A 23,306-nucleotide genomic window follows, 5' to 3' on the forward strand; every position below is an offset into this window, starting at 1 on the left:
TTCAGCCTGTCTGCACCTCTTTATTAGATCCTGATCCCCTTTCCAGTGCATGCTGAGGAGCTTGAGCAGCTTCCCTGGGGATAGGTGGGGCTGGGAACTGCAGGACCGGCTACTTGCTGTGCTCAAATGGAGGCAGCTGCTGCCTTTCTGATCTCTGGTGTTGGAGAACATGTGTGGGAAGCCTGAACACTGCTTTAATGAATGTCCTTTAGCCCCAGTGACTCACTGGTGTGCTGATTCAGGAAGTGCTGCTCTCCTGGGCCCACCTGGGAATGCTGTAGGGAAACCCACCCCTGGGGTGCTTGCCAGGGCCTAATTGGCCCTAATGCTCCTGGGTTTGCCGCAGGGAGAGGCAGAGGTGGCAGGAAGCCTGCTTCTGTCCCTCCTGAGTAAAGGGCCTCGTCCCCCTGAACCCTGGTGACAAATCACTTCAGAAAGCGTGCCGCTTCTGACAGGTCCCAGGAGGCCCTGGCCATGTCCTTCGTCCCATTTTTTCTGTCTAACTCGGATTAAAAACCTTTGGGGCACTATGCTGGGGCCAGAGGTGGGGATGGAGATGCTGGCGGCTCCGAGGAGGGGCTATTTGGGACTCTCCCTATGGTGGCGGTGCCGCCCTCCCTATCTCTCCCCTCCCTTCCAGGGCCAGGCCAAGCTCTTCCTCCTCGCCAATTCCTGCCGAGGTTGGGCGCTGCTGATAACAATGAGGACTTGGCCCTTTATCTCCCCGCATCCTTCAGGCTGCAGCATCTCCCGGCCTCGCCCAGGCCGCAGCCTGCCCCTGGTTGTTCCCTGTGGTGACGGGCTGGGTTTTTGGCCCAGCTCTGGGCACACCTTAACCCTGGGGTGGTGACAGGATGGGAGAGGTCTCTGCAGGGCTTGGGGTGTTTTCTTGCACCCTCTGGGACCAGTGATTCTGAAGGCCTTCACCCAAGGGTGCTGATCTTTCCTCAGGGTGTCCCCACATGGGAGCAAGGCTCTTTCTTCCCCTCGTGAAGATACGTGGCGGATATACTGGGCTGTGCCAGGCCCAGTGCAATGTGGTTTTTTGGCACTGGACTGGGACTGGACTGGCCCCGTGCTCTGTGCCTCAGGTGAGGAGAAGCCGCCCCAGGCCCTGCCGCTGGGTTTCAGCTCAGGCCTGGCTTCACGCAGCCTCTCCAATCCTGCTGTGCGTGGGCAAATGGCCCAGCTGGCAGGAGCCCAGGCCTGGAGTTTTGTGTTGGGGGCTGTATTTTCTGCCCCAAACCCTTTGGATCCCAGCTAGTCAGAGATCCTGGAAACCATAAACCGCAAACATCCCAACCCCATGCACTTGGGCTGATAGGCCCGCTGCCCCATGTGTGTGCATGGGGGTGTTTAAGCAACACCCACCACTGCTTTTTCTTTGTGTCGGCAAAGGACTTGCAGAAAATGGATGGCAGAGGGTCTGTGCCATGAGGGTCCAGGTGAGGTGGGCCCTGGTGTGCAGGACAGCACATAGAAGCACCCCGGGGCTCACTGCCTGCGGCCTTGGCTCTGGGCTGTTTGAGGGGAAGGGCAGAGCCCTTCGGATGGCAACAGCATCCCCGGCCAAGGGTATAAATAAATAGCTGCTCTGGTGACCCAGGGAAGAACCGCCATGCAGGCAGGGTTAATTGTCAGCAGAAATTATGGGAACATTGTTCCTCCGAAGATAACCTACAAGGGATGAACCACGGAGCAAATTTTTCCCCTTCAAAGTGAAGGAAAAAGACCTGAAATATTGGTGTGGTGTCTTTGTTCTCAGCATTAGGCTGGCTCTCCCAATTAATTGTTTTTCTCCATTTCTTGTCAATGAGAATCAAGATGGATGAACTTTTTGTTTCGCCATCGTCTTCCCAGAAGAGCTGAGATAGCTCCGGTAGGGCTGGGCCAGTTCTCTGTTTTCTTTACCTTCACACTGAGACCATTTTATCTTTAACCTACACATGAAATTTAGGGTCCAATGATGGATTGTCATTTTTGGCAGGAAAGTCTTTGGTTACAGAAAATTACTGGAGAAGGGTCTGCACGTAAATAGCCTGGCATGGGGCTGACCGCATCCTTCTGGGCGAGGTGGGGACAGAAGCTGGTGGCTCGGCAGCAGCTACATCCAAGGGAGACAGAGCAGCTTTATGATAGCCCGATGCTGTGGAAAACAGAGAGCTTTTGCAATTACATTGCCTCGGTTTTCCTTGCAGAGGGCCCTGAGGGTCACGCTGCTGCGTAACTTGAAATGTGAGCAGTGTTTGCACGGCAGGGTACCCTGCCTGAGCGCAGGACCGTGGTCCAAGCAAACTTCTCTGCTCCTGGGCAGTACCAGTAGGAGCCAGGCCGTGCTCCAAACCCAACCGGCAATAATGTGCCATCCACCAAAAACTGATTGATTTATTGTCCAAATGCTCCTTTAAAAGTATTCACAGAAAATCCAAGCCAAAATCATTTTTAGCAACTAAAAGCTGAAGTTTGACTCAGAAAATAACAGGATGTTTAAGTTTTGAAAAATGTTCCCCTCTTGCCTGCTTGCTTTTATTTTTAATGCGACCGCTTGGAAAGGCTACTGAAAGAAGAAATTCCCTGCAAAATCTTCCACTTGGGCACAGAAAATAGCAACCTGTTTTTTAATTGAGCAGCAGGTCACCGCCCAGCCCAGGACCTGCAGCCAGCCCCAGGAACGTTCAGCTCTGTGGCAGAGGCAGTGCCACCTGTCCCCAGGAAAAAAACCCTCTAAGCAGGGAGCTGGATGATGCCAGATGATGACATTTCATAGTGTTTCATTTAGAATTCAGATTCATTTAGTATACAAACAGCCAAACCCAGAAGCTCTAATTGCCAGCTCAACCAAGTACCCAGCTGAGCACTTAGCAGCGCACGCAGAAGCTGCCCAGCCAGCCGGAATGGTAAACGTCGCACGGTGAGCAATGGGAACGCAGCCTAACGATGGACACAAATTGCCCAGCACCTCCCTGGTGCTTTATAAAGATGCTCCTGTACTTTCTAGGAATTCAGGCAAGATCCTAGGAATCTCTCACTGCTTTCTTGAAACTTCTTTGTGTCTTTTTTTTTTTTTTTTTTTTTTTTTTTTTTTTTGAGTATCTATGTTCTTTTTTGGAATAACAAGATCTCTATAGGAATTACAGACTGGAATTCCAAGGGGCTTTCTGAACATCTTGGTGTACCTCCTGGGAATTTCAGGATGCTTTTTCTTCTAGAGTTTTTCAGGCCTTTCCCTGTGCTTTCTAGGAAATTTCAGGTGCTCTCTAAGCATCACAGAGTCATTTCTAGAAATATCTAAATGCTTTCTTGGGATGTGGATGTGAATAAGAGCACTTTCTGGAAATTTCCCAGTACTTTCTAGGAATTTCCCTTTGCTTTCTGGAAATTACCAACTGCTTTCTAGGCATTGCTGAGCGCTTTCTAGGACTCGCAGTGTGCTGCCCAGAAACATCTTTGATCCAAAGTCCAGGCTGCTAACGTTCTCCAAGAAGCCACAGGGCTACACAACTGTCTCTGTTTGCGGCACACAGCATCTATTTCTAAATAAATAGAAAGGGGCCTACCTATTTTAGCTTTGAACAGCAATACTGTGGCAAACCATAGAAGCACAGCGGTCTGTTGAGCTTCTGCCATGGTTCAGATGTTTTTTCAAGGTCTGGAATTCTCAGCACAAATAAATTCAGGGATATGGCAAAACGGAGCGTATCTGGAGTGCTTGAGCAGGGGGTGATGCCCCAGTGAGAGACGCTGAGGTTCGCTATAGCAAAACACTTGCTCAGGGGGAGGTGGCAAAGGGCTTGCACAAGCTATCAGATATTCATCTTCCCTTTCAGAACAAGCGCTGCTCCCAGTCCTGAAGCCTCACACCTGATTTTAGCATCATTAGATAATTCTCCCTGGGTGTCTTCTGCCTGAGCTCAGCCAACACATTCCCTTTCTGCAGGAACCGGTCCTGGCTCAAACCACTGCTCTGTCCCCTGCCTGGACAGCCACCATTTGAAGAAGGAAGGCATGGCAGGGGGGATAGATCTCTAAAGGTTGCATCTGCCCTGCATAAGGTATTTCATATCTTGCTTCCCTTTCCCAAAGAGTACCAGTCTGCCTCAGTGCTTCATTCTCAAATACCAACCCTCTGCAGGCTGGCAGTGGAGCAGAGCTATTTGCAGCAGTGGTGGGCTGATGATTCCCACGAGTTATGGATGGGATGCTGGTGCCCGCTCACTCAGTGTGACGTGTTTCTGTCATAACTGTTTTCCATCACCTCTCTTTTTCCCAACATTTTTCCTATTAAACCGATAATTTTAGATCTGTCGAGAATGTCTGAGGTTGATTTTTTTTCCCCTGTGCCTTCAATTAAAAAAAAAAAACCTGCGTAAGGAGAAGAACGCCCTTAGATCACTAGCCAAGGGCAGGCTGTGCCCTGAACCACATTCATACTGAAGTGCCAGTGTTGGGAAGTTAAGGTTTGGCCAGGAAATGGTCTCAGCAGAGAGCAGGGCCTCTGAGCTGTCTGGTGAGATTAGCTTCTGGTTTTTGGGAGGTTATTGCGGTTCAAAATCTGTGGCTGGGGCAGATGCAGAGCACTGCAGGCTGTTCTTGCTGCCTCTTTTGGCAGCCTTTTAGAGGCAGGAAGATGGTGTCATGTTGTGTCTGGCTGCGGTGGGGAGGCGAGGAGGACATGAGTCTTCCCAGGAGTTCACCTAAGGTATGGGCAGGGGAAAACACAGCTGTGCAGGTGAGACCAGAATCCCAAACAGGACATCACTGGTGATACAAAGACATTCTTCTGTTTCTAGCAAGTCTTTCATAGCAAAGTGGGTGCCTGTGGGTCCCTCCTCTGATGGCTTCTGCCTCTCCACTGTGTGGGTTGTGGCAGGGCTGTGTCTCAGCTCTCTTGTCACCAAAATCAAAGCCCCTCTGCCTTTATCTGATAACCTTGTTAAATTAATTTTCTAAAGGGGGCAGTAAATGGAGTGGGTAACCTTTGCCCATTTTTGGTTTAAACAGATCAGGAATTACAGCTGGAGCTCACATTCACTTAACAGACCGCACCATAGAGGTGTGCAGGTGTGGATGTTGTAGCACATGGCGTTAAACCTTATTATGAAATTGTTTAATTGTGCATCCGAAAGCTCTGCCTTTAGGCCTGCAGAGAAGATGGCGCCCACAACTTCTCCACAACCTCTGGGCTGTGCGGGGTGTAAGGGAGCTACACAACCTGTATGGTAATGTGGTGTGTCTTTTTTCTTTCTTTCTTTTTTTTATTTTTTTTATTAATTTGACCACAAACACTCCTCAGATAACTTTAAAAAAGAGAGGACTGATACACAGCGGCCGTTACACAGAACCAGCCCAAACCCTCACAGACTCTGACCCCGCCCCCCTCCCCAGGGGCCGCCCCGCAGCGGCCGCCATCACGGCGAGGCCGGCGCCCCCCCCCCCCCCCGCCACGTGACGCCGTGTCCCCGCTTGGCATTGGCCGAGAGCGGTCACGTGCCGCAGGAGGGAGGTGGGGGCGTGAGGCCGCGGTTGCCACGGCGACCGGAGGCGGCGGCGGCCCGCAGGTAGGCCGCGGCCTGGCCCGGCCCGGGGCAGCTGTGGGGCCGGGAGGCTCTGGGGGGTTTCTGGGGGGCTCTGAGAGGCTCTGAGACAGCTGTGGGGCTGCTTTGGGGCCGTTGACCCTCCCCTCTTGCCCTTCTCCCCTCCAGGTGTGTCGCCGGTGAGCCCCGGCGGTGCCGCTCGGCGATGGGCGACGTGCTGGCTTACGAAGCCGAGCTGCTCGGGCTGGTCAGAGAGGTTGGTGTGAGCTTATTTTCCCCTTTTTTCCACCCTTTTTTGTTGAAATGAGCAAGGGGGGGGGTTCAGAGCACTTGTGTTTGGGAGCAGGGTGGTGTAAGCGCTGCGTGCTGTGGGTGTGCCGCCGGGCAAGCGTTTGCTATGCCTGGAAGTCAGAGGTTCACAGGGCTTAACGTGCGTTAAATGCCAGCAGCCACACGTCTGATAATTAAAAAATATATATTGTTCGTCGTAAACGAGGCTTTTGTTAAAGGGACAGTTAAATTGATTAGACCCCGGACATCTCTGGGGCTCGGGTCCAACGTGCAGCACTGGTGAGAGCCTTAAGCCAGGTGGCTGGGCTGCCATCTGATTTTGTGCCTCTATAAAATTGCAGAGGCACATAAAAGCCCCAGAAATGACAAAGCCCAGGCTGAAGTCCTGAGACCACTGGTCTTCATGGTTTAATGCCTAATCAGGGTTCTCTAGTTAGGTGCTCCTCTACCCATATTGCCCATTAGATGATATTCTGAAGTGTGAAACAGTCCTATGGAAAAAAAATGTGAGAGGCAAATTTTAAAGGGTGGGCATTTCTCTGGTGGTTTGTGCTTCTGCCTCCCGGATAAATTGGCTAAATGGGATGTTTGTGATTGGGAACAGGGACACAAGCTGTGATCCCTGTTGCTTGTTACTGTCACGTTCCTTTGATCAGCACGGTCTCAGTAGCCTGACTGAGACCTGAAGTGAGCAGCAAACAAACCAGCAGCCTCCCACCTGCACCGTGTGCTTGTGTGACCCAATTTGCTGCACGGTTCTGCAGGCGCCAGCGCTGTGATCAGGGGCAGCAGTCAGCCACTATTGTGCCCAGCTTTTCCCAGGCTGTCTCTTGAAAGCTTGGACTCTCTGCCTAAAGAGTTTATCAAAAGGCAAAATCTTACAAAGCTTATTTTGTTTGTTTGTTTGTTTCTCAGAAAACAAATTAAAAAGTTCTAAGTGCTCAATCATCAACGTAGTACTGTTTATGTTAACAGTGAAGAAAATAAATGATTCCGGTTCTCTGTGGCAATGTTGGACACCCAGATCAAGGTTGCAAGACAAAATGTGATGTCCTGCCACAGCAACCAATAACTAAGGCTCATGAGATGGGGGAGGAGAGGGAAGACATGTAATATCATGACTGTACATTGTGGGAGGAAGAGAGGGGGCTGTTCTTCTCTTCTTCAGATGAGCAATGCTTGGTTAGCTGGCCGTTGATTTGGCTAATGCAACTTCACATATCATGGGTGAACTGGCTTAGGATTCCAGCTTTGTGGCTGCTGAAGAGTCACACTTAAGAATTCTGTCCGCCGAGAACATTATCTGCAAGGAAGTTATTTACTTTTTTATTCAGCTGAGGTGTTGGCAGTAATGGATTTTCTTTCTTTTTTCTTCTTTGGTTGCATTAAGTTACTGTCTAAACTGGGGGGCATCATACTTTTAGAGACAGTGTGCTTGGTTTCAAACACTGTTGTCTAAGATGTAGAAGGAAACCTAAGTTAAGAAATGGTAGGCTCTCACCATGTGAGACACAGTTGTTTGTTCCTGTATAATCTTTCAACATTTATGGACCATACTACAGAGAAACTTTTAAGGACTTTGGCAATTCGTGGATCACTCTTTGAAGCACTAATAATCTAAGAAAAATATTTCTGTATGTTTTTATCTTGCAGTATTTGGATTTTGCAGAATTTGAAGAAACAGTGAAGGTATTTGCAAAGGAATGTAAAATAAAAGGGAAGCCTCTACCCAAAACAGCAGGTGTTTCCTTGAGAGATTCAAAAGCCTTGCCTGTGCAGGTAATGCATCACTTGCACTTATTTTGAATAATACTCAAAAGGGTTTAAGTCCGCTAACCACTGTGTGAATTATTACAGCACTGTCTGAACCGATTCTTATTTATTTGGAGAAGGCTGCTAGCAGTCTTCTTTCAGTGCAGGAACCTCCACATTTGCTTTTTTGAAGAGCTTCAATCCTTCTGAACCTGAGGCAGTAGTTCTGGTTCACAGTATTTTAGGTTTTTAGCTTGATGTACTTTGAAAAGTTGATTTTCAGATGCTGCAGGTATTTGTTTTTCTCTTATGGTGAAGGTGGGTCCCCAGATCTATGTTTGAATATTCTTTGCTTCTTGTATCAATGGGTGATTCGAGCTTTCAAAGAGATTAGAGATAGTTGGAGAAGGAATATTTAGCTGGTCATCAAATGGTAAGAGATTTTGGATAAAACTTTAATTCGGCATCTTCAGATGGCACTTGGATTCTTCATTTACTAGCCTGTGTAGCCTTTGAAAAATGTTACTGTTCCGTGTTTGTTTTTTGACTGAATGCTTTTGCCCTTTGCAGAAAGATTTGCTAGCAGCGTTTGAAAATGGTGAGCAGAAAGCTTTCTTCCAGCTCTGGGAGGAGCATGTTTCATCTTCAGTCCGGGACAATGAACCAGCTGCTCAGAAGCTGGAGTTCTATCTTCACATATACTTTGCTACATACCTCTTGAAACACTCTGTGGGAAAGCCTGTAAGTTTCCTTGACGGTTTGAACTTCAAATTGCCTTCATTTGTTTTACTTGATATACTTGTCTTTAGTGCAGATGGCAGTGGGATGCTTAGTAAGAAGTCACAGAGTACACATCTGGATTTTGGGCAGCAGTCCACATTTTAGATGAAAGCAGACACTTGAGATGGAATTTGTTCCTTATTGTGGAGCTCCTGAAATATCTTGGAAAATACCAGTGTACTGATATTTTCACACCTCTAATTGTATACACTGAGATTTCAAATTTGAAGTTAATGTCTTTAGGTCTCTGCTTACGTCTGCCAGCTTTACAGTGCATTCAGAACAGCAGTCTTCTAAATAAATATGTGGTTTTATTTCCTAGGACAAAGCTGAACTTGAGGAAAGGATTTCTCACTTTAAAGCATACCTTGAAACAAAAGGCGCTGCACTGAGCCAGACTACAGAGTTTCTTCCCTTCTATGCTTTGCCTTTCGTTCCCAACCCTATGGTGCATCCTTCATTTAAAGAACTTTTCCAGGTACTTTGCAGAAATTGTATTTATGATGTGTTTGTTTTTTGTTTTTTTTTTTTTTCCCACTTGGAATGGTAGGTGTTAAATGATATTTGATTTGGTAATTGCTTTTATCATTTCCTCTAACAGAAACTGTACAATTATAAAACAAGACGTTTCATGGAGGAGTGTAATCAATAGCAGAGTAACATCTTAAATATTTGAGTCTTAAATGGTGTGCTGACATTAAAAAAATAAATAAATGCCTCTTCTTCCTTTCCACACAACCCTGAAATATGCTTGCTGATGGGAGTCACTGTGTAGTAGTGCAACTCCACTTATGTGCTTTGAGGATGTTGCCCTGGGGTATTCCACTATCTGTGTGTACAGTTTGGTTTTAAAACACGATAGCTAGGCATAAGAAGACTGAAGCAGTTTCATTTAATGTGGAAAAGAGAAAGTCAACTTTATAAGTAATTAACTAATCTTCCTGTAGCAGAAATTGAGGATGTAATTGTCTTAATTGAGACAATAAGTTAGTGTTGTCTGTGTTCCCTGAGAGTTGTTGTTTTTTTTTTCTTCCCAGAAATACTGGAAGAGCATAGCTGTGTTTAGTGGCTTAGTGACTCTTGCCACAGGCATTTTTACTGCTTAATAAATCTTGTTAACTACATTTTAGCCTTTGCCTGTGGCTGTTTCAGAGTTCAGTTCTTAGGCATGTGCAAGTTTTTAGGCACATGTACATGCAAGGTGAGGAAAGAGTATAAAAGTTAGTGTGGTTCAGCTTCAAAATAGATTTTCATTGCCAGGTGCACTGATGATCTACAGTTATTCTGTTGATGACGGGGTAATAAAGCACCTTCACGTTGACTGCCTTCTGAGCATCAGGCAGGGGGATGCTTAGGAGATGCTGTCTGGAGCTGCGAAGTATCAGTGGCAATTCCTTTGGGTTGGGTGCTGCTCCCATTCCACCTGCTGACAGCTCGTTCCTGCAGTGGAAAGCTGTCATTAACTTCTTGGTTTTGTGGCACACAGCTGGCTGTGCTGCTGCACTCGAACTGGATCAAGAAACTGAGCTGCTGTATTGCATGTGAATGTGTGGGTATAGAGCTCCCCCATGTCTGCACGCACATGTGCACAGATTTGTTTGTGAAGTACATGTAAACCCCGTTTGCAGGGCTTGATGTGCCCCACCATCCTACCACCTGGGCGGTCGTGCTGGCTCACCTAAGAGGCTGTGGGCAGTCACTGTGGTGGGAAGGGGTATTTTAATCCATGTTTTTGTCACACGTGGTTTGATATCAAATCAAACCTGAAGTGATGCTTGCCCTAGGGCTGACTTTATATGTAGCAGCTGATGAGGAGCTTTAGTTTAACACCAAAAAAGGCACATGCTGCAATTTTCCTTTGGGACTAGCTATAAATAATGAGATGTGCTAGTTGACATCAGGCTTGGGATATGACTACTTTTTTAATTATACTTAGCAGCTTTTTGTTGTTGTTGTTGTGGAATGCCTTATCGAAGACAAGATCCTGGGGTTTATTCATAGTAACTCTGTCAAAGCTCTTAGTCCACAGTCACTCATGTTTTCTCGTGGGAATTGTACAATTCACTCTGTGTTAGTGTGGAAGCACAGGTTGTTTTACATTTGAGAAAGAACAGCAGTGAGTCACTAGTCTACCAAGCAGTGTTCTTACAGCATTACTTTTTTCTCAGGCATCTGATGTTTTATAACTGGAGTTCCTTGCTGCTTGTTTAATATAACTTAAAAAATAATACACACGTCTTTCTGTAGCAGACACAGCTCCTTTGGTAATATACGACATCTTGTGTGGTGCACCCTGCTTGTTACTAAATTGGTGAATGCAGCAAGTAAATTCTGTACACTCTCCAACATGGTGAGATAAGGGCAAAAGGGCAAGTTTGAGCTGCAAGAGCAGCTTGCAATGTATACAAATACAGCAGTAAACTAGGAAGCCCCTGCTATTTTTTGGAACACGTTGATTTTTCACTTGTTGGAAGATAACTGCTTTTTCATCTATTGGCTAGCTTTTAAGCAGAAACCAGCTGAACTGAAGGTTTGAAAAACAAGAAATGAGTAATCAGTGAATTCTTAGGTGTATTTTTTTTCCTTAACTATTATTTTCTTGTGCTTATGAGGCAGAGACGCTATGTGAGACAGAAAACAGTATTCCAGTTAGTGGCTGATGCGTTAGTTAGATTTTCATATGTGAGTCATTTTTTTTTCTCCAAATGTGTTTTGGAAATGTTGTACCCTGACCACTGATGTCACGTCATGACGCTTTAGACAGAGTCTAAAGTCCCAGATTTTGTCAGGAATGAAAGATGACTTCAGGGATTTTCTTTTGAAGAATGGAAAATAGCTCATTTTGTGCTTTATTTTAAAAATGCTAAATTCATATTATCTTTTTATCAAGTTGCTTGTATTTTAAAGGTACTTGTAATTGAAAAACAGTTGTTGCATAATCATACAAGGCACCAATACTGTGTGACAGCTTTCTAAAAACATGATGTGGCTTTAGTTCAAGTATAAGTCTTGTATAGAAATAATACTGAATTTACTCTTGGTGTACTTTTATGAGTAGTTAGCAACCACATTCACTGCAGTAACAGTGAAAGAAAAGCTTTTCACTATAATGTTGGCTGCCTTGTTTACTAGTAGAAGGTTGCTGTGATCCAAACAGTACTTCCAGCAAAGCGTACATATTTGGCGAACAGCTGTCATCATTTGTTTTTCTTTTGAAGGATTCTTGGACATTGGATTTAAGGACAAGATTGGAAAAGTTCCTGTCTCTGACTCTCAAAGCCAGCCAGACTCCCAGGCTTCTCACTTTATTTGTATCCTTTTGAGAAAATACTTTGAAGATCATTAGAATTACTGTAAAGAGACAGTATAATTTATCAGAAGAGTATGCTGGTAAGATCTATTGTACAACTGCAGTAACATTGCAGTTTAATGTGTTTTGGTAGGAAACATTCAAAACTCTATGTTCAAAACCAAACTTTTGAAAAAGTAATGCAAAGACAATGTATGGATGCATATGAATCTGTGTATTTATTATATGACCCTTCTCTGCTTCTGTGTGTGATGTACAGGATACCCCAAAGGCCGACCCCTCTCTCTGTGTTTGGAAAGCTCTTAATCTTTTCAATTAGCCATTTCAGGGACTAGCTGAAAGTTTTCCAGAGCCTTTAAGGGTTCCAGAAATCACTGTTTTATTAAATGAGTTGTCTTTCAGACTAATTTTTCTTCTAATATTGTTTAAGCTGTGTTGTCAGGCCTTATTTGCAGGCTAACTAGCTGTATGACAAGATAATGTTCTCCATTTTTGGTCAGTATAGTTAAAGGCAAGGCAGAGAGAACTAAACTGCAGTCTTTGTTTCTGCCTGCCTCCTGTTTTGACAGGACAGGTTTAAAATCCTTTTCCTCCTACATCTTACTCCATCCTAAAACATCATGCCACTGTGGAATTGAATGAGAGCTGGAAATGATATTTTTCCTGTGCAATTCTATTTGCCAGGATAAGGAGCAATGATCAAAAGAGTCTGCTTTCACTTCCATGTTAGAGCAGTTTGTGTGTGTGTGTGCGTGACATGGAACAGTTGTATTTCTTTCTGTTTATTCGTCTTTATGTAGTAACGTACTGGATCCTGACTGAACCCTAAATATTTGTTAGAATATATTGTTTGCATATTTGTATATTGATTTTATGAGCAGTTTGACTTTTTTGTTGTTGTTAATATATTTAGTCTGGATTTACCGTATTTTCAGATTTGGATCTTGTATGTGCAAAGGTCAGCAAAAAGTCTCATGTTTCTATATAACATTGTGCACTTGAAAGATTTTTATGTGTTTATTTTGATTCATTTATTACTGATGATTTTCCATGAAGCATCAGGCATGGGCTGTTGCCTGGGGCTGCAGGAATATTTGGCTTGGGTGGGTGTGCTAGTTGGTTGAATTTCTTGTTCTGTCTCTGGAACTAAATGCATACTTGAAAAGAAATACATTTTCCTGAACAGCTCCTACTCATACAACAGAAGGAGAATGGACAGTGCAACAAAGGTAAATGTGGAGATGCGGTAAGGATATTCTGTAAGATTATTAGGGGCTATAAAAGTAGCGGAAATTAGGCCTAAATGACAGGGAAATATTTTGATGCATGTCAAAAAGTCCTTTGAAATCCATACCCCTGTTTTGGTGGTAGCTATTGCCAGGCTGCTTGAAGCCCGTGCGCTTGAGCACAGAGATGTGCTGGGAATGGAAGGAGCCTGTTAGTGGGATTTGCATTTTATCTCTGTTCTGTCCTGAAATAAAATTATGGTAAAAACAAGTGGATAACTCTGTACAAAATGCATGCCGTCTCTCTGGTTTTAGTTATGATTAAAACATGTTTCCTCAGATTTGTTTCCAGTACCCACCTAGGCCTATCTGCATCTTCCAGGCTTCACATCTCAGTCCTTTACTCTGAAGGCTGTCAGACCTTCTTAGAGAAAGTAGATTTGTGTTCCTATTCACTTACCCTGTTTAAACTCTTAACATAGTACAAATTGGTATCTCCTAAGAATCTCTGAATAAGAATGTCTTAAATATTTTAAGTAGGCTGTTCATAAACACTTATCTAAGTAACTTGGGGTCCTTTAAAATGGTAATTTTAGTGCTAAATCCCATTAGATGCAGATGGCACTTGAAGTATATGCCTTTTAAAAATCGGTTCAATAAATAGAATTGAAGGTCCTAAGTCCATTGCGTTCATTTTTTCAATTGACTTTTTGTGTTCAGTTTGTTGATGGGAATTTGTATGAGCTCAGCTTGGGTTCCTAAAATTTTTCCTGCTGAGTTGCTTTAATCGTAGTTTTACCTTGAGAATTTTTTAATTGTGTATTGAATTAGAAAGAAAATGAAGGTTATCTCTCATTGTGAGGTTTGGGTATTTTTTTTTGTAAGTTTGTGCTTTACGTTGTTAGAATTTCATTGAGTAATAGATCTTTATTTGCTAAAAGTCACTTTTTTTCCTTGTCATGGAGATTCCTGAAGGCGGTAATTCCATACTCTGATTTGAAAGACATAACTACTTGATTGGGCCTCAGTTATTTAGGGCCTAAGTATTCTTTTATTTCGGTAAGTTCTGTGCTCTGTATGAGTACAGAGATGGTCATAGTATTGACCACACAGCCTTAATTTGTAGATCTGTTACATGCCTTAGAGTTTGAGTCAGGGTGGATTTTTCGTAAAGGCTATTTGAGGTCTGTCTCATTTGAAGGTACCGGGTCTGAGACATTAGTTCTGCAGTATGTTTCTTGGATCACGTGGGATCTGCAGTATGTACTCGCTGCTGGAGAATGTTTACATTATCAGTGAAGGAGAAATGTAAAGAAAATTAATAGGTAACATATGAGTGAAGAGTGGTATGGCAGAGAGTCCTCTTAAACAGCCTTTTGTAAACAGTTGCCAGTCATTAGTCTCACATACTGAAGCACTTCAAGTTTGGGTGGGATGGTGCATGTGCTTTCGAAGATGTCCTGGAGCGTTTAGTGGGTGTGCTTTTCCTGATTAACCTGCTACGGTCTCTGGCTCTTCACCCATTTGCCAAATGTGCTTCTTAAGAAGACGTGACAAATGAGCAGAGATAATTACGTAGATGAGAGAGCAAGCCAAGAAAATGGGTATCAGAAGATGCCTGAAGCCAGCACCTTCACTTTGCAGAGCCACTGGCTTTACTGTACACTCTATCTTCCTAAACCAGGTTAGTCCTCTGCTCTTTATTGTCCCATCTTTCCCTCCACATAAAAGTAATGATTGTGGTAGGTGTTAGGTCTGGAGCTTGTTTTCAATCCTCTGTAACCCTAGTTTATTACAAGTTGGCTGTAGAAAGCATTTATCTGTTGGGAGAGAGAGGGGAAAAAAAGAAACCAAGCATTGTGTTACTCTGTGCTTCCCGTTACAGAGGCAGTTTGATTGCTGCTGCAATGTCACTTAGATGGAAAAAGTGTCTTTTAGTGGCAGCTCACTTCTTCCCATTCTGACTCAGATTGCAATGATTTAATCTTTCAAGCAAGCAGCTAAATAGTAATTTTTAACTGGGCTGGTGGCTCCCTGATCAGTCTGCATAAATGCTGGTATTGATTATGGGGATGTGGCAGGAATGCAAGGGGGGGAAAATGGAGCAGCGTAGGACCAGCTCTTACAACAGCCATCTGTACACAGGTCAGTTACGTGCCAACAGTGAAAGCTTCCTGCCTTGCTAGTAAGAGAAACTTTCATGAAATATTTTGCCTTTTTTAGTAAAATTACTGTTTGAGAAGATAGTGCTGTAAAAAATGCAAACTATGTCACGGTTTCATGATTCTTCTCTTTGACTCCTCGGTAAAGACCAGTGTTTATAACTGCTAATCCCTTGATTTAACAGAAAAAGGGTAAGTTGGCCGGTTTCTCAATTGCTAAGACTAGCACTCATGAGCTGTGTTGAGAATTGGTTTTGTAGTTCTTCCTGCTTGCTGTAGTTGGAAGATGTATTTTCATCACTGGAAATTTTCTGTAGTAGTCTATGTAAAGCAAGCAAATGATGAGAAGATTTATGTTTCATGACTTGATGCTTCAGACTTTCCTCTGAGTGAAAGTCACGCTCTGGATATATCCCCTGGAAACTTCTGAGCTGAAGTTGAATAAAAATATATTCCAATTTGGTCATCCAAGCAAAAGAAGAATGTGCTGAAGAGCAGTTTGCTTTGTATAACCGATGTTCTCAGGGTCTTAATGCATTTAGTATTCTTGTTTCAGAGCTATACGATACTAAGGCTGTGGTAGTTGTTACGCAGTGGTGGCTATAAAATAAAAATTAACTCAAAGTTGAATGATTATTATCAAGGAAGAATAATTCGGGTTGTCTTTGGAATCTATCTTAGCTCTTATTTGTAAGTGCATTTTGCTGTATTTGAACACAACCTGTGGCTTGTCCCAGCCTCTGTTATTTCACACGGGTTTTTGTCCCTCCAAGGAAGTTTATAAAAAAATACCATTAGGGTTGCTAGATTTGCAGGTGGATAAAAAGCATCAGTCACAAATCAGGTGCAGAGTGCAGATTCTTGAATGATTCTCAGAAAGGAGCCACTCTAAGAGGGGAGGAGGCTGTCAGAATAAAATAACGTCTTTTAAAAAATCAAAAATTAAAACATATAGATTAGAAGTAAGAAAATGTACCTTCTCTGCATTCTGTGCTTTATTTTAAGACTGTAAATTTATAGCTAAGGTTTATAGCTGGTTTATTAATACACTTTTTTCTCTAAAAGGTCCCATAAAAAGTTCATTTTGCTAAATTTTCTGAAAGTAGAAACAAGCTGTTGTGCCATCTATTGCTTTTCGTATAAATGGGATAAAACCAGCCTATTTCAGAAACCCTGTAAATCCATAAGATCTATCAAGATCAGAATTCAAAAAGCTACATGATGGCTTACCTTTTTCATTACCTTTTTCATTTATAATGATGGACTTATGGGCAGTTCTACTTGAACAGTATTGTTTGACAGCCTTGTCTCTGAAGTCCACATGTTTATTGCTTTAAGAAGCAATTTGTCAGCAAGTAACTTCCTGTGCAGTTACTTGGGTGATATTTACACATATTGCAGATAGCAATATACTAATTATAGCTTGATGGTAGAAGACAACTTGTGAAGGTTCTGCAAGATAAGCCATGGTATTTAGATACCACTTTCACTCCCCGTTCTTCACTTTGCTGATTATTACCTTGTGTGCAAGCCACCATGGAACAGAGCAGAGGTTTGTGCCTGACTTCAGAGAGCAGGGGAGTAAATGGTGAGGGACAGTTGTATTTTTAAATAACTGTACATAAATTGTCCACAGCTTGTTTCTCATAGCTGCAAGGTGTTCAGCTCAGCACAGCATGGCAGTACACACAGCAGTTGTGCATGCTGAGTTTTTTTTCAAAGAGAGCGTAACTGTGCAGTAAAAGTTTATATTGCTGTAGGATTCTCCAGATAACCATCCCAAGGTTTTCCACTTATCAGTTATGTTTCCCAGCACTTCTGTGATACGGGAAGGTATGATTTATATTGTTACGGAAAGAGATAGTGAATCATGAAAGCGCATGATGGTTTCCTTAAAGGTCATGGTCAAAGTTTGTTCAAAGCCAGGAAAAGGAATTTGTTTTTCTAATGTCCAGTTTTGCATCTTGAGCTATTTACTTTCCTTTTCTGCCTCCTGGGTCTGTGTGGACCTGAACTGTGTTATATGAGGCTGTTTGGAATGCTGTATTCGAATCCAAGAAGTTATGAAATCTGTGAAAAAGAATCCTACCTCTGTTTGGAATTCCATAGTCAAGCTAATTCCTGCACCTTGTTTTAACAGCAAGTTTTATGGTAAATATTCAGCCTGTTTGCAGATGGGTGCTAGCTCTTTTTCACAACACAGGAGCAAAGCTGGCTTCTCATCAAACTATTTTAAAATGCAATGTTTTAGCAAAATACATAAGCATCAGGAGTAAAAATAGCGTTATTGTGCCTCTTTTCATAGTTTTGTCTGGTTGTAGGGATGCCTGCTCTGGTTCCAGCTCTAGATTGTGTTCCTGACTTCCATGTATAATGTTAATTTTGAAAGGTGTGAAAACAGGAATGCAGGACACAGATTTTGGCATTCAGTTTGCTTCTTTCATTTCTAAATTAACGTAATCTGAAGAAGCAAAATGTATTAGGAATTTTACTTTTCTTTAATTTAGACAAAATAAATAGAAATAAAAAAGAAAAATTGGTGTTATTTCCAGAAACTGAAGGGGGTATTAAAAGCAACCAATATAGGTCACCATAAACAAATAAATAATGGAATCACCTGAAAAAAAATGTTGGAAAATTGAAGGCATCTATGATCAAATGAAGTAGGGACTTACCTGCAACTTCTAAGAATCCACTATTTTAAGAATGCGTGGAGAGCTGGTTAACTTGTAGGTGATTTTTTTTTCTGAGCTGTTCCATTTTCTTTAAAAGATGCAAGACTTAGTATGTATTGTAGAATATGTAGAGACCTACATAATTTAATTGTCAATGGACTATGTCTATAAATCACCAGGAAAAAACTCCCAGCTTTACAATGTAACCTTCCAAGCACTTGCATTAATCTTTGTCACTTTCTTTCTCCTTTTCTGTTTTATTTTTGAAGTAGCAGCTAGAGCTTTGCAGTTACTCTGTAATGTTTTTACCTGCTGTTACTTTAGTGAATGTATAAGATGGTGCATGCATCTGGTGTGTAGGTAACAAGATCACTTAACCACATCTGGGCTGCATTTTGTCACAAATTCTTGATTAGATGATCACACTCATTTTGTCTCTAACAGCATAGAACTTCTTGTTTTAGGACTTTGTTTTAAAACAGTATCCTTTTCACAAGCGTATTCAGTGACTTTTACTGTCTTGTAGTTATATTGCTGCAATATGTAACTGTGAAGCACTTGATTGTGCAATTAAGATAAGTACTTGTAATGATGAAATAAAATCACACTGCTAGTGTGGAATTATCCTTGCAGTGAAGTTCCACCCTTTGGGTGGAATTCCACATCAGCAGCCAAAGTTGTCCCTTCAGAGCAGTAAAAATGCTCCTGGGTTCTCTGCCCTTTCAGTTGAAAAAGTGAATTTGTTTCCTTTTTATTATTATCTTGACAGAAATGTTGCAGCATCTTCATCAACAGCTAGTGGAGTCTGAGCACAGGACCATGACCTACCTGAAGCGATTTAACAAAATGCAAGCAGACTACCATAATCTCATTGGAGTCACTGCAGAGCTTGTGGATTCCTTGGAGGCAACAGTCAATGGCAAGATGGTAAGAGGTGACTTGGATGTGTACCTACTTCACTCCTTCCACCCCCCCCAAAAAATGGAAGAGAGAATGCCACTAAAAAGTGAATTAAACTTCGTAGTTAGAAGCATTTCTGTAAGTATTGTGTCTCTTTACTGATGAAACAGTGCTTGGGTTGAGTTTCTTCCATTGCCCCTGTGTACTAGGATAAAGGTGGTGCAGACCATGTGTTGAGTTGTGTCAGCTCAGAAATCTTGTAGAAAGTAGCATCGTCTCACAAGACCTCCCAGATCTCTCGTGGGAGTCTCCTTTTGAGCTTTGGCATAAGTAGTGATTAGAGGGTGTTACTGTGATCACTGACTGCAGTTCAGCCCATCAGAAATTCTTGTGTATTTTAAAACAGCTGCCAGGTCTGCTTTAAGTTGCACAGTGACGGAAACAATCTTCTCTATTTATTCAAAATTTCAGTGAGGAAAAGCTTTACTCTCTGTTCTGTGAAGCTGAACTTGTTAATTTAGTTGGTAAAGGGAACTGGTTGGGGAGATGAGCGAGTCATTTACTTTATCAAATGGGCCACACATGTATTTATTTGACTGGAGAAAGAACAGCTTTCTTACGGGTATTTCTTATCCAACGATGTTTTACACTTCGTCTTTTGTGCAAGCAGGCCTCTGTTCTATAACTTCAGTATAACCTGAAGATGATTCTTACAGCAGGTGTTAGTGGCCTCTGTAGGTGCTTTTAAGGGATCTGTGAACTGTTAGCAGGGAGAATGACCTTGGAGTTCCCGTGCTGCTTGCTGAAATATCAGTATGTACCTTCCTCCTCTCATCAGCATGAAGATCTTGTGGCTTGCCACTCTACAGCTGGGATTACTGTCTGCTTATATCACTACTGCAGGGAAGAATTTGCCTACATGTGTGGATTTTGTTTTACAGCAGATTAGGAAACGTATCTGCTGATACATTTCATGAGTGTCAAAAGCAATAAGAAACATAGCAGTCATTTCCTGCCTACTGTTTCAGGCTTCATTGCTCTCTGAGGTGATATTCCCTTACATTCTGTGGTGGAGGATAGATGCTTGTTACATTTTTTTTTTTTGTAAGCCTTGTGCCAGGCAGTCATTTGATCCTTCCCAAATGTGTCCAGTTGATGGTGCTCTTTCGTTAGGATTCTTGGTTTCTGTCACTCCAAAGCGGAGCTGGACACTGAATAAAATAATGTTGAAATTACAGCATTCTGAATTTGAAGGGTCTTGTTTTCTTGCTGTAAGTGTCCCTATTCCCCTTTCTATAATCTCTCTCCTCTGTTTTGGGGTAACAAATAACTATTCTGCAGTTAGGCAGTTCTGCTGTGGTGTAGATTTCTCAGAACAAAAACTCTAAACCCGCTGAGATGTTTTGCCTTGGAAAGTAAAGTCCTGTACTGCATAACTTATTTTTATTCTCTCTTCTGTACAACTGTGATTTAAATTCTTCTCTTCAGATAGGTAACACTTCAGTGTATCGTTTATGTCTAAAGCTTAAAACTGCTTCATACTTATTGTTGGAGAACTTACTTCTTGACTGAGGAAAATCTATATGCAAACACTGGTGTGACAATTCACTTTTTCTTCCAGATTCTGAAATTTCTAATGCAAGTTCTGAAAAGCATAGCTATTCCCTGATGAAGAAAGTTTACAATTTTCTTAATTTCTAAACAAAACTATAGTTTGAGTACATACCTTGCGCTTGCATCAAGTGTGTGGTTTCTAGCCCTCAGAAACCCTCAAGTATACAAACGCTTGTCTGGTAGAAAATGTCAGTTTTATATAATCTGGTTCTCTTGTTTTATTTCCTAATTTTTAGATCACACCAGAATATCTTCAAAGTGTTTGTGTTCGCTTGTTTAGCAATCAGATGAGACAAAGTGTAGCACAAAGTATTGACTTCACAAGGCCTGGAACAGTAAGTATTAATGTTTGCGTTTTGTTTTTTTCTTCTTCTTGTTTTGTTTTGTACAATACCACTTGAGCTGTGTATTAAACAAGGGATTTGAAATAGTAAAAGATGAAAGATAGTGCTCATGTTTGCATGAGAACGTGGCGTAAAGTTTTGTTGATCTCATGTGCTGGTGAATGACAGTTACGTAGTTATAGCTGCATAAATATGATTAATTCTCTTGTTATGATAACACAGTGAGCTGTGCGTTTGTTAAAACTGCTAACGATGTGTGTTTTTTTTTGGGGGGAAAAAAAAAGCTAATGTCCTGAGTGTGGTTTGGTGGCATGTCTTAATCAATTTTAATGTAGCTAAGAGGAGGTGGTTGCATTGCTCCGCTCTGGACACGTGCTCTGTTCCTTTCTGCTGTCAGTGATGCTCCTATAATCCCAGAGTGAGTTGGTTTAACCAGCGAAAGAAGGAGCATCAGACAGGATAATGAGAACACGTGGGGAAAAGAGGAGGAAGGGAGGACTTCACTTTTTTTCTAAGAGCTGTTGTTAGAATCATACATCTAAGCTACCTTGTTGATTTAGATGATGGGCTTAGCTTTGTATCTAAAGTTGTTCATTCTTACCAACAAGCATCTCAGGATGCCTGTTTGGTTTTTTGATTCCCTTTCCATCAGTCTCTTGTTATTGTCAGATGGCTACAGTTTACCTGGCAGCTTGTGCCCATTTCTGCTCCACTCAGTCTTTTATGCCATTGTGGAGAGGGAGCTTTTTCTTTTTTCAGCAGCAGAACGGTCTTAGGGTAGTTTCTAGTATCCATGAAACTGTGCCTGCAGGTGTGAAATATTACATGACTTAATGATAGTGTAAGAGCTGTTCAGTGGCACAACCTGTTTTAATACCTAGCTTGTTCAGATCTTTTCTTGCTTCATGTTTTTCAAATAAGTGTTAATATTAGAACTCCTCAAACATTTGAATAAAATACTGTGCCACTGCTTTAGAATGACATGCCAAATCCATGACTTAAGCTTATTATCTTGGCCATGGCAGACATTCACGTGTACTTAACTTTGCTGTAAGAGAGCTCTGTGAAGTGTCAAAGGAAAAGCAGAAGAAAATAAGATTCTCGTTCCTTGTTCTAGCCAAAATTTTTAATAACAAAACCACTACGGGTACATTTTGTTCCTCTTGAAGATCTGTTACAGAAAGATGAGGAGATAAGAATATTCCTTTTTCTTTTTTTCTATGTTATTATTTTCAGAGGTAGATATTATTCTTCATTGTTCTTCAAGCTGAATTAAATACCCTTGCTTCATTGTTGATGGTCAGTGCTCCTGTCTCATTTAAGAGGTGCACTCTTTTGCAGGCTGTGTTTCCAGGGGTTCAGGAAGGAACCAGGATCTCTGTCAGCTACCTCAATGTCAGGGATAGTCTATAATTACTCTCTGATGCCCGCCATGTCTGTGGTGCATGGTTATGCCATGTCCCACCCCTTATCATAGCCCCCTCCTCCTGCCAGCCTTCTAACCAACAATTTTCTGGGATCTTCCATCATTCCTTATCGACAGCTTTCCAAGGTAATGCTTGGTGTACCCCAATCATCTGCATTTTGTCATCTGGTGCAGCCATATGCACTCCGCTGTCTGTTCCTGTGCTTTAGTTGCACCAAGGCTTCCCTTCTTCTACACTTTCAAGTTGCTCCATTTGTGTAGTGCTGCCTTATTATTTCTGTTCTTTGTGTCATAAGTTGACCCTCTGATCTCTTGAACCCTTTTGGGAAGTGAGCAGAGGGAAAAGTGTCATCCCTGGGGAAGTTGCTGATTTTTGTCTTTATCCACTGCAGAGTGTATAGAAGTGATTGAAGCTGCATCTTCACTGATAAACACTGGGTGGATTATTGCTAGACATGTAGCTTTTAGCTATAAACGTCTGTTTCATTCTCTGTGAAAGAAGACTTTATAAGACTTTTCAGATCAATAAGTGATCATGGAAGAAGTGGGTAAGCAGCAGTGTATAAACACAGTGTATCAGCCAGGATCTCTGTCACACTTTTTAAGAACCAAATAGACCAATAGTTACTATTTACCAGGAATGGTTGATGCTTGGTTGCTCCTCCAGGACAGATTAGGTGACAGTTCAAAATCTCTTCCTTTTTCTTCTAGAAAATGATGCTCAAATAACTATCGACCTTCTGTATCATGTTTGCTTACTGCTGCTTCTCTAAAAGCATCTCTAAAAGCTTATTTGCTCTGGAAATGCATTTGCTGCTGTACTTGTGCCAATGTGCCCACTTTAACGTAATCTCCAGCTATGTAGGTAGGTCAGAGAAAGAGGTTTTGATGGTGGTGGATTTTCTGCTCTCCTGGAAGTAAATTTTTGCCTCCTTTCTGTCCCAAATTTGCTAGGTTAAGCTGAGTATAACTGTGTTCTTTTGGCACAGTTGAATCTGTTTTTATATGAGGTTTTACTCACATAACTGTTTCAGTGTGACTTTATGGCTCCCCTACCCGCAGTACTTGAGGCAGCTGTTGTGCCATCAAAGTTCTCTAGGGAAGGGCCGGGACAACTATAGCACTGAGTCTATTTAGATTAAGGGTTTCTCAGCTGGTTCAGGTCACTCCTTGACAGTGAGGTTATAGTAGCTACTGTGGTTGAAATCTAACGCCGTTTCTATAAGCAGGCTCATGTACTCAGGCAGTCCGAGGCATTAGCCGAGTTACGGAGACGAGGCTAATCACAGTCC

At 42.4% G+C, this 23,306-nt stretch overlaps 1 protein-coding gene across 1 annotated transcript in view; it reads left to right on the forward strand.

Moving 5' to 3' along the window:
* Positions 1 to 5,528: 5,528 nt before the first annotated feature.
* Positions 5,529 to 23,306, forward strand: part of ARMC9 (armadillo repeat containing 9) — a 63,962-nt gene continuing 46,184 nt past the window's right edge. The window contains 9 exon segments of the mRNA XM_084529094.1: positions 5,529 to 5,558; positions 5,703 to 5,790; positions 7,479 to 7,604; positions 8,148 to 8,318; positions 8,680 to 8,835; positions 11,576 to 11,668; positions 12,872 to 12,896; positions 18,500 to 18,657; positions 20,481 to 20,579. Of these exon segments, the coding sequence (XP_084385220.1) occupies positions 5,740 to 5,790; positions 7,479 to 7,604; positions 8,148 to 8,318; positions 8,680 to 8,835; positions 11,576 to 11,668; positions 12,872 to 12,896; positions 18,500 to 18,657; positions 20,481 to 20,579 (879 nt within the window). The 5' untranslated portion in view covers positions 5,529 to 5,558; positions 5,703 to 5,739.

The sequence above is a fragment of the Aythya ferina genome (genome assembly GCF_964211825.1).
Source record: "Aythya ferina genome assembly, chromosome: 9".
Classification (NCBI taxonomy): domain Eukaryota; kingdom Metazoa; phylum Chordata; class Aves; order Anseriformes; family Anatidae; genus Aythya; species Aythya ferina.